Source organism: Aotus nancymaae, unplaced genomic scaffold (genome assembly GCF_030222135.1).
Source record: "Aotus nancymaae isolate 86718 unplaced genomic scaffold, 86718_ANA_hifiasm-v0.15.2.pri h1tg000019l, whole genome shotgun sequence".
Classification (NCBI taxonomy): domain Eukaryota; kingdom Metazoa; phylum Chordata; class Mammalia; order Primates; family Aotidae; genus Aotus; species Aotus nancymaae.
In genome coordinates, this window is record NW_026988431.1 from 21479649 (window position 1) to 21491796 (window position 12148).

Consider the following 12148-nt stretch of genomic DNA (forward strand, 5'->3'; position numbering starts at 1 on the left):
GATTGCTTTGAGATCAAAAGATCAAGATTAGCCTGGGAAACATAGGGAGATCCCATCTCTATAAAAAAAAACCTATGTAAAGTAATAATGCAATAAGTTTGAATTTTATACTAAGGGCAATAGAAAGCCATATGAGGGTTTTAAGTATATGAACAGAGTAATACAAATAAATTTGCCTTAACAAAATTCATTTTGCATGGAAAACAATGTGAGGCCAGAGAAGAGACTTTGGTAGCAATGCAAGCAAGAGACAGATGTAGCTAGACAAAGAATGTTGGCAGTAATGAGAGCAAGTCTTAGAACTAAGAGATATTTTGGAACTTGCTTCTAGAAAACTTATTGCTTGAATGGATAAGCATAGGGGTAGGTGATAGGCTAAGGAAGAGGAGGAAGCTAAGAGAGTGGTAGGATGAGATATATGTGGATGAAATGGTGAGGTTTTTTTGCATTGTCTCTAGTTGAACCAAAAAGATAAACATTCAATTGGGACATCAACAGGGTTTTATTGCAAATATACCAGTATGATGATAACTATGATTTCTTAGCTCCTTGGCCCAAGCACAGTAATATCAACATATGTATGTCAATTAAATCAATAAATCAAGACTGTACTCCTTACCCTTTTGCATTCTCCTTACTTCTTACCCCCAATCAAAGAATTTCACAAGCACCCGTCAGTTTCCCAAGAAGATGATGAATGCTAGAAAGAATTACTGATTCAGATGAATCATCTCCAGAAACATCTCCAGAACTGTACATTCAAATGTCTTTCTTGGGCTTGGACTTGTTCATAAAGGGATTTGCTAATTGCCAGGACATTCTAACACAAGGGGCTTAGGACTTGGTGGGAAGGGAAGGGGAGGTTGGGTGAAGATTGCTGGCCTTGCATTTGGTAGTTTACTGGCAATTGTTTTGAATTGTCTGCCTATTCAACATATGTTCACTATTCTCTTTTTATCAAATACAGGTCTATCTTCTTTAGAGTGTATCATTTTATTTGTCATGTTGACAGAATCTCTCTTTTGAGCAATGAACTCAAGATTGAAAAGTAAAGAGAGGTATTTGGGCTAGGGTTGGAGGTACCTTCACATTGTTTTACCGTGACTAAAGGTTAGCACATCATATAGTTCTCCATCATTTTCAACAAGCTTATATCTTTCTGAAGTTGTTTATCTTCTGCCAAACCGCAAGTATATAACCTCACACTGAATAAATTGGTTAAATATAACCAATGTTCCTTCAGTGCACAATCAACATAGCATTTCCTCTAGATAATGTTTTTGTGAATTAATCTAAATTTATAATAGTAAAACATGACTACCCTCTGATGAACAGCAGAAATTTGAGTCTCCTGGCATACCAATTACCTCGGCTGCTAAATGGCAGCTCATCCAATGTGGACAGAGAAACGATCACAAATGACATCTTAACTTGGAAATGACATAAACTCATGTCAAATTATTCAGTGGCACTGGTAAGGTTCTATGACATGGAGTATATTCTAAGAACAGAAAAACAAAACAAAACAAAAGCTCATGGCAAACATTACAAGTTAATAAGAAATTTGTACCTTGGGAGAAGGCTAAATATAGATCTTACCTCCAAGAGGAGGAGAAATTATTGGCTCTGGTCTGATTCGTTCAGAGCCAAAATCAAAAGTCTGACTTTCTTCACTGCTGTTTCCATCTTCAATTCCATCAACAATCCTACTTAAAATAAAAGAAATTGGCTGGTTGTGCATTCATATTCATGGATTCTAATATTTTTAGAAGACTTAAAAATATTAAATTTTTAAATTCTAGATACTCTAGAGCTGTGCTATTCAATATAGTAACCATTAGCCTAATATTGCTATTGAGTACCTGAAATGTGGTTTGTGCAAATTGAGATGTGCTGTAAGAATAAAATACACACTGGATTTTGAAGAATATGTTTAAAATCAGTGTAAATTATTTCACTGAATATTTTTATATTCAAATTTAAAATATTTGGAACATATTTGGTCAAAGAAAATGTATTATTAAAATTAATTTCACTTTTATCACACTTAAAAATGTAGCCGTTAGAAAATTTAAAATTATGTGGCTCACAATTTTATATCACATTATATTTTTATCAAACACTGATGTAGACAGAGAGTCTTTTACTTAGTCTCAAATTCAAAACTTTAAGGTATACAAGTCTTCTTACCTAAATTCATGTTAAATCACTAAACTCTAGGTTTTAACCCTTAGCATCACAGAAAATAAATTTCTGTGATTACACCTCCACTCTAGACTTAGAGAAAACTCTAAATGTGAGGGTTAAAGAATTATATTTAAATCAGTGCTTTAGCTTTCTTTCCATGGCTAAATAGTATCTAACCTACTCATTATTTAAAAATAAAACAAGTCTATTGTAGAAATTTTAAATATAAAGGTAACAAAAATACAGAAAATAAAAATCACCTGTAATCTATTATAGTCAATATTTTGCTGTATGTCCTCAAAATATTCTTTTCTCTATAAAAGAACATATATTTTTATAAATGTAAGATCATATTGTAAATCTTTCTCAGCTCTGATATAGTCTCTTCCTATTTACAATTTATTATGTTTAATTTTAGTATAAATTTAGGAAGAAGAGTGAAGCAATGTTTTCAAGTTACCATCTCCAACTGAATTCTTGAAAATTTATTATGCACCTACTTTTCACTAAACCTATTTTATTAATCTTTCTATTAATATTTTATCTTAATGAATAAGTATATTCAAATAAACAATAACAAAATATAGTATTCTAGAAAGATCACCTGCTTTATAAGTAGAAAAACAAACTTTGAATCTAACTTCCAGTACTTAATATCTCTGAGATCTTGGACAAAATATTTACCCTTCAAGTTTCACTTCTTACAGCTTTATAGTAGAGATAACACAAACTACTTTATATGGTTCTGAGAAGACTAACTGCAATTGTGAATGTGAAATTATGTAGCAAAGTACATGAAACATAAAAAGTAATATTTTTAATTGCTTTTTATTATTCAGCTGTTATGTGATTTTGATGATTGCTATTGCTTTTCTACACCATGGCCTACCCCTTTCACATCTTCGGGATCAGGATTTTTCATGCTTTCAATCACCTATAGTGGATTCGAAAGTGATTTTTTAAGAAATTAAAAACAGAACCATGCTATGTTACTCATTGAAGAGACCAGAAATAAAACTAACTTTTAGCCATCCTTGATAATAAGGCAAAAACAGTATGAAAAATAAAAATCTGCATTTTATTTTCTTCCTAATTTCAACTCGTTGTTCCATAAAACTTTTGGTAAGATCAAGCACCGAATGGATAACATTGATGGAATTTTTTCTATTTTATTTTCATTATGAATTACAAAATCAGAATTTAGAAATATATGCTTAATAGGTAGTGCAAAATGAATAAAAGGAGTAGAGAAGGATTTCTGAACATTTAGTAGATCCTTTTGAGAACATAACTAAAGCTATTTTGCCCATCCTGCATGCACACACACTTGCACATATACTCAAAAAATTGCCCATAAAATTCAGAAAAGCTGAGGATTTCAGGCCAGGAATCTGTGTAGCAGAAAGAATCAGAAGGCTGAAGGCAGGTACTACTCTGTATAGAAGGCAGCCACTTTCACCTGAGAAAGTTATATGATATGAACTCTTACCTTGGACTGAGATCTGGTGGTCCAGCACTATTCAAAGTTGAAAGTTGCAATTTCAAGTTCTTCTCTTTCCTTTTACTATGGTTGGGGGTATCAGTTTCCTGCTTGGTTTTGGGGGAATTTGACCTGGAGACTCTGATAGGTGAGTGAAAAGGTACCGTTCCTGAGGCCAGTTGCTTTAGGCTTAAGCCCAGGTAGGTTTTGTTGCTTCCAACCTTCTTGTTGCGTGAAGAAGATGATCCCCTCGTGCAGATGGGAGAGAGGGAGGCTGTCTCCTCTTCCTCCCCCTCTTCCTCCTCTTCCTCATCTTCCACAATGGATGGGAGTCGCTTGTTTATGCTGCCATTTCCCTTGGGCTCTGACTAAATCAGTGGAAAATATAAATTAGTATAGACTGCAAAGACTGCAGAAAATGTATATCATTAATATTGGAGGTCTCATTTAAACAAAGTCAAATGTCTCAGAGACTTAATTTCATTAAAACCAAAGTCTTCACAGATTTTGTTATCAGGTGTTAGAAGTCTTCCTACTTCTGCTCTTCTCCAGGTTTAACCCTCTATGCTTTACTGATTTTAGCCTCTGATTTTAAAAGACCAGACCTTCTCTTGGTCTTTTAAACTGTGTCCGTGGGAAGTCATGTGAAATGTGCATTATACTAGGTTTGCATCTAGATTTTAATCAGCCTGTCACTTGTAATACTATATGATGGCATGCTCTTAGAGGTAATTTTCAATTTTAATGGAGGGTCTTAGGCCTTGTTATTTAAAATTACAGGGTCTTTACTGGAACTTTACATGGAGAGTAATCAGCAAAATTGCATTATTCTTGAGAATAAAAAGCTTTCCTATTTTGGATCCCATGAGTGGAAGAGGATCAGAAGTATCCTCAGCTACTCTGCTTCCTGCTCTTCTTGTTCTTTCCGGTCACTAGCAAGAAAAGCAAAGCACCTGGTCTGCTTCCTCTGAAGAACCTTGGAAAAGGAAGGAAAAATAGTCTTGCCAAAACTCATCCTATAACTACTGGACTCTTGACTGGGGTCATTCAACTTTGTAGACTAAGAATAGGAATGAAAGAGGGTGGGAAAAGACAATTGAGGTGATGATTGAAGGGCCAGGGCAGTGAACATGGCAAAGGCTAACTAGTGGCCCTCAACAGAGTCGCTGTAATAGTGTGTACTTCTTGCTCTGCCCCAGACATGGCTTCTCTGCTCACTTTCTGTGCTTCTGTCTTTTTTGAAAATTCAATCCCTTATACCTGATCATCAATTTATAATAAAAATAAGGCAAATAACTGAAAATCCCTAAGATTACTATTCAAACTCTGGGCTGTCATGATTATTGACTTCAATGAATAGTGGTTTTTTTTTTTTTTTTTGCATATATGGATTTTGCTGTATACATTACAGGTATGATAACAGATCTAAAATTGTGGTGACTTATAGGCAATAGCCCATTCAGTTTAGGCCATAGGTACAGAGTGAAATGTATGGTTTACTTATGAAGTTTTTGTACTTCAATTTTATTGGCTCAAAATGTCTTGAAGAAATGGCATTCTTGGACTCATCTTTCCAACTACATATGGTTATTTTAATTACCGATGAAGCCATACTTTTTTTTTTTAAACTGAGATAGTCATGATGTCGCTCTTGTTTGTTTTTCACAGCATTTAAAACTCCGTGCTTTTAACACAAATTGGGCCTACATGGAATTACAGGGGAACATTTGTATACTAGCATTGTAGGATAGAAAAATTAGTTTACCCAGCTAAAGACACAACAGGGCAAGCTTAATCGAAGAAATGAGAAACAATGAGCGCATTCTCTAATTAGAATTCTGTTTACATTTGCATTGGCAAGTTAATCATTCCTTTGTTTCAAGAAGCCTCCATTGGCCCTAATTGAATTCTCTGACTAATAACCTGTCAAGTATTTGTACTTCTACAAGTTTGTGGAAATTTTATACTTCCATTTTGTCATGGAGACTTGGTATCTTGGATGAGTTACTTAGATACTCACAATCAAGGCAGCAGACATGACTTAAACCAATAATCAATTATCTCACCTGCCATCATTGTCGATAGGACTTAAGTTTATTATATTATTAAATATCCAGCCTCACATTAGCCTCTGTGCAGGAGTATCAGTTACTTTCTTCAGACCATCTATATAGGAACGGCTGCTTTCCACATGTAGCTGGATTTACCTGTTACACACTGGCATAAAGTTCAACCACAGATCTCTTTCTTCTCAACTGATGTATCTTTTCATTTTTTTCCTGGAAAATGCTTTCATGAAGGCACTGGGTTTTTATACTAATAGTTAAATAAGTCTAGAATTTGGCTCATGATACTTTGCTGGGATAGCCATTTTAAAATCACAAATGACTGGATTTCATCAAATCTCTCTTGACTAATGGGGAAGCAGAACAAAGTCTAGTGGTTGAAATGCATGAGCTTTCAGTTATACAGTCCTAAAAGTCCTGTGACTTACTAACTGTAACCTTGGTCAAACAATATAATTATTAAATTCTTGGTTTCTTCATGTGTAAATTAGGAATAGTGTGAGGAAAACACTAGATAACAGATAATGGAAATCAAGCATTTAGCAATGTGCAAAGAGTTTAATAAATGCTTACCTACACGATGCTGATGATCATAAAGAAAATGAAAACATTTATATCGTGGCAAGTGCTGCAAAGAGTTCTGGCTCCCTCTTTTTATGCAATATCCCCACTTCTTTCTTAGTTAACAGAACTCTCAGCAACACACCCTACACAAAGATTACCTTTCTCAGCTTCTCTTGCCACTTGGTTTGGCCATGAGTTAAGATGGTAGCATATGAGGTGGTAGCATATAAGTGAACAGGTTTTAAGAAACTTTTAGAAAGGCTCCTAAAAACACTGTGACCTCTTAGTCTTGCACATTCTTTTGTTTCTAGTCTGAAATATGGATGAAATGAATGTATGTTCAACAGCCACCTCAGAGAGTGAGGAGACCTTGGAGAAGTAAATCATATTTTGAGAATGATGAAGCAAAAATAATATATCTTGGCACCTTATTGACACATGGGAGCTTATATATTTTCCATTTCTGGACTTGTTCATGAGAGGGAAACAACACCTGTTATTCTTAATGTCTTCATAACGCATTATGTAATTTGATCTATTTGTGTGCCTCTGTGTCGCAGGATTATTAGTAATAAAAGTCTAGTTAATAATCAGTGTTTCTTTGAGAAATCTTTCTTAAAATTAGAGGGTACTTAAAAGTTGAAACTGTTTTAAGAGCTCATTGAATCACAAAATATGGTTCCAAAATATCTCTCAACCATATTTTTAGCGTTATGGACACTTACAAGAAAAAATTTGACTATTAACTTTAAATGTACTGAACGTACTTCTCAGATCAAACACATTAGGACTTTACTTTTGGCAGGTTTTGGTAACAAACTGCTTTATAACAGTAACTATAAAACGTTTACGTAGAGATATGAGTTTCAATACTCCTCTGTACTCAAACTCCAGCAAGTCAGTTGCCATATCTCTCATTGGGAAATCAAAAAGGGAAAGTAAAAAACAATAAATGAAATTCTGAAGAGAAATATTTATTGGAAATCCTCCAGATTTCAGGTAAATATTTTGCTCTTTAGCAAAAGTCATACCTGTGAGACCGTAGATTTGTGTGATAGTCTTGATATCACCTGAAAGAACAAACAGAAGTGTTAATAATCATTTAAACCTCTCCTAGTGGTTTGGGACTAGGTGAAATGCAGCAGGCAGTGGAAAGAGAATGGAAAGAGAAGTATGTACAGAGTTTGCGGGAGGGAAGGAGCACAGGAAGGGGCGTGGATCTACCTGTGCAGGCTAGAGAAGAGAAAACACCCTCTACAATTTGCCAAAAACAACTGCCTCATCCTACCCTCTAGGACCACTACTGACCAGTGTAAGTAATGGGAAAAGGAGCCCCAAGTTGAATGTCTGCTACAGGATACCACACCTAGGAAATAATGATCACGATAGTGGGCTTATCGGCTGTATTTTCCATTTTGATGTTTCATTCTCTCCTTTTTTTTTTTTTTTTTTCTGTATCTCCCTATTCTTCTTTCTTGCTATTTTGACAAATTTTCTCATCTTCTTTGATTTTTCTTCCTGGCTCTGTGAAAATAGAAATCTATGAAATCTTTTCTTATTTAATCTCATAACTTCTATTTATTTACCCCTCTTTTTGCGTGAATGCTCATAGGCACGATCTAGCATTCCTGTTCCACCCATTTTCCACTGTCTGACTGTGGTATTCCTTGTAGACTAGGTTTCAGTTTACTGGGAATCCTAATCCCCTATCTAATTGAATCTAAGATTCCGCTGATTACAAAAAAAGAAGAAAAAGTGCTGCCAATCAGTGTTGATATACCATTAATTGTTAAGGCAGATTTAAATTTCAGAGATGCTAAAATGTGGGGGAAAATACATATTTTATTCACTTAGGCTTGACTCTCAGGACACATTTTGTATAAAATCAAACTATGGCACCATAGAGGAGTGTATTAAAAACATGCACCTTCTATGATGTACAAAGAAGCTCTGGAAATTACGAGACGTCTTGGAAACATCTTCTAATATTATCTACATTGTTTTTTGCTCAAATACATTTCTTTCATTTTAATCTGATAATAGATACTATTGATTAGCATGATTTTATTCATGTGAAAAAAAATTGTACTTGAAAATGATCTGCCTAGTAAGCCAGACATATTTGATAATTTTGTCACCCTCTCCTCATTTTTTTCCCCCTAGATGATTAGGGAAATAGATCTTTTATTATTTATATAAATGCCAGGATCATTATTTCTGTGCAAATATATGTCTCATCAGTGTTTAATTGTATGATAGCAGTCAACTAATTCTGCATCTGCTTAGTTGCCTAAATATGCATTAATCAGATGCGTTTTAGACATAAGTTTTGTAATAATTCCCTAAATGGTGGCAAATAAAACAGCTGAATAATTAAAAATGTGAAAAATAAAACAAAATTATGGTGTTCTTGCTACTGTGGTAGACATGAGAACGTGCTTGTAAAAAGCCTTTCAATTATAGCTTGGATTATAGAAGAATATCACAATGGGATTCCAGAAGCCTGAACACCTCCAATCACAGATACCCTTAGAGGTATAAGAGAAAGATGCTGGCCTTAGCATCTTCTGATTTGAGTGTGCTTCCAGCTGTCTGGTTTACTACTAGATGAGTTCTGTCAAGTTGCTGAATCTCAGAGTCATTTTTCTATACTAGTGCTTTTCAATCATATCTGTGCACCTGAATTACTTAGGGAATCTCATGAAAATGCAGGTTCCAACATAGGAGGTCTGAGGTGGGGCCTGAAATTCCTAATTTCTAGTTAGCTCCCAGGTAATACTGGTGCTGCTGGCTCTGGAGACACATTTTGAGTAGTAAGATCTCATGACTGACGTCACAGTTATTAAAATCCTATTTCCTATCAATTATCCATCATGTGATAAGCACCCTGATAAGTGTTTCCCAGACATTATGTCCATTAATTCCCATTGTGATCCTATAATATAGGTATTTTTAGTCTCTATTCTGGAGAAGAGGAAACAAAAGGGCCAAATTAGAGTTAAGTGGTTTGGTGATGGTTGCAAAGTAATAACTGACTAAGCAGGAAAATGAACACCAGATTGGTTGTTATTGAGGTTAAATGCAATACTATATTTCAGTGTTTGGCATGCAATATATTTTTCTTCCTCCTTTTGATGCCTTTGATTACCCAAGGTAACCTTACCTCTCCTTTTACCAAATGTACTCATGGTCAAGAGTCAAGCAGAATAAGCCTAGTAATAAAATCTGGCATAGACACAATGAAAACAGAAATCTTCAGGCCGGTATCCCTGATGAACATAGACACAAAAATCCTCAACAAAACACTAGCAAACTGAATCCAGCAGCGCATCAGAAAGTTCATACAGCACAATCAGGTAGCCTTTATTCCTGGGATGCAAGGCTGGTTTGACATACAAAATTCAATAAATGCGATTCACCACATAAAAGGAATTAAAAGCAAAACCTGAATGATCACCTCAATAGATGCAAATAAAATCAACTTCCCTTCATGATAATGACCCAGATTAGTCATCAGAGGAATATATCTGAAAATAATAAGAGCCATCTCTTGGGCCAGTAGCAACTCCATGTTTTCTGGGAGGGAGCTCCACAGAGGCAAGCTGCCATTTTTGCTCTTTTGCAGCCCTCACCCCTGTTGCCTTCAGGCTTCCAGAGGGTGTGTGGTGACAAGGGATTGTGCATATCCCCAGCACAGTGCAGCTGCCCTGTGGAAAAAGCAGCCAGACTTCTTCCACACAGTTCTCTGATCCTGCTTCTCCTTACTGGGCAGCCCTTGTGACCTGGGACTCCAACACAACTACCTTGGCCCCACCTGAACATGTCAGTAGAGCAGGAAATCCCAGAGAAAACCCACAATCCCTCGGCCATTGCAGCTGCAGTGGTACTGTGCCCTAACCACTCTGGGGCTGGGGAAGGAAAAAAGGGCCTAGTCACTATGCTGGCACCTTCAGCATACCACACACCATAAGGAGAGGAATCCAGTCCCTCTTCTCTGTGAGCCCAGGCCCCCTACTCTTCATGAAGCAGGGCCTCTCACTCTGGACCACAGATCAGCTGCCTCATCACAGCTGAGCACACCCACTGGTTACTGACTCTGAGGTTCCCTGGAAAGGGCTTCCAGAGGCAATAAACAGCTCCTTTGTCACCTCCACAGCAGTGGTTCTACCCCCGCTACCCTTGTTATGGGGAAGAAACAGTCTGAGGGCTTCACCTGTGCTTCCAGCATATCACAGCCACCATACAGGGAGGAGGAGCTCAGTCTCTCCTCCCTGTAAGCTCCTGAATCTCCATTCTTCATCAAGCAAGGCCCTTAGCTCAGGCCAGTGATGCATCTGTCTCATCCTCTGGCTGATCATTTTGAGTGGCAGGGGCTCTGTTTTTCTGAGGCAGAGGTCCCAGAGACAAGTGAAGGGTCCCTCTCATGGCCACTACTGAGTGGTATTGGCCTTGCTGCCCTCAGACTGGGGAAGGTGCAAAGACCCTGAGTGCTTTAACCACACTTCTAGGAAGCTGCAATTGCCATAAGGAGAAGAGGCCAGTCTGTCTCCTCTGTGACCTTCCCACCCTCCCTGCTTGTTATCGGGCAGAACACCCCCAGCTTGGACCCCTAGTGCAGTCACCTCAACCTTGGCTGATTATACTGATTGAAAGCAACTCTTCATTTCTCTGGAGTGGAGCCCTAAGAGAGAATTAAAAGGCCCTCTGTCACAGCCATTGGTAAGATCCCTGGCCTTGCTGCCTCCAAGCTGTGGAGGGCACGTAGCCTGAGTTCACCCCAGAGTTACAGTGTGCAGCTCAGGAGAGCCAAACTGAGATCTTCAGCCAGTGCTCAAGTGGGAGAGGAGCTCATACTGTCAGAGCCCTGAGAGGGAGCACAGCTGCAATTAAGAAGAAATATACAGGAGCCACGTGGATGAGCAAGTGCCTACCTACTGGCCATTTCACTTAAGCACCATCTACTGGATCACAGCACAAACTTCAACACCAAAAATACTTTTGGTAATATACTCCTCTGTGAAACCAGAGACAAGAACTCAGTTACAAAGAAAGGCCCTGCACAAAGCCTCAGCCCTCTGAAAACATCCAAAAATGAAGCCTACTGATTGTACTCAAATTATACCACAGTTAAAGAAACACCTGCCCACATGAATGAGAAAGAACCAGCACAAAAATTCTGGCAGCTCAAAAAGCCAAAGTGCCCGCATTCCTCCAAACAACCACTAGTTCCCCAGCAAGAGTTCCTAACTGGGTTGAAATCGCTGAAATGCCAGAGATAGAATTCAGAATTTGGATGGGAATGAAGACCATTGAGATTCAGAAGAAAGTCAGCACCCGATTCAAAGAATCTAATGAGTACCATAAAGTGACTCAGGAACTGATGAATGAAATAGCCATTATAAAACAGAAGCAAATTGATCCAAAGAGCTGAAAAACACACTATAATAATTTTACAATGCAAACTCAAACTATTAACAGCATAATAGTTGAGGGAGGAATCTGAGTTCAAAAACTGGCTCTCTGAAATAACTCAAACAGAAAACACATAAAAAAGAACAAAACCTCTGAGAAATATGAGATTATGTAAAGAGACCCAAATCTCTGAATCATTGGTGTCCCTGAAAGATCTAGGGAGAAAGGAAGCAACTTGAAAAACATATTTCAGAATATCATTCATGCAAACTTTCCCAACCTCTCTAGGCAGGCCAACATTCAAATTCAGAAAATGCAGAGAAAACCTGTGAGATACTATAGAGGAAGATATCCTCAGGAAACATAATCATCAGATTCTCCAAGGTCAAAATATAAGAAAAAATGTTAAAGGCAGCTAGAGAGAAGGGACAGGTCATTT

The 12148-nt window shown here is 37.2% G+C and overlaps 1 protein-coding gene across 1 annotated transcript in view; it reads right to left on the reverse strand.

Moving 5' to 3' along the window:
* Positions 1–12148, reverse strand: part of KCNH8 (potassium voltage-gated channel subfamily H member 8) — a 341633-nt gene that overhangs the window by 18704 nt on the left and 310781 nt on the right. The window contains exons 12-14 of the mRNA XM_012466726.2: positions 7329–7367; positions 3677–4035; positions 1600–1706 (exon numbers count right to left, since the gene is read on the reverse strand). Coding sequence (XP_012322149.1) covers positions 1600–1706; positions 3677–4035; positions 7329–7367 — 505 coding nt within the window. The remainder of the gene's footprint in view (positions 1–1599; positions 1707–3676; positions 4036–7328; positions 7368–12148) is intronic.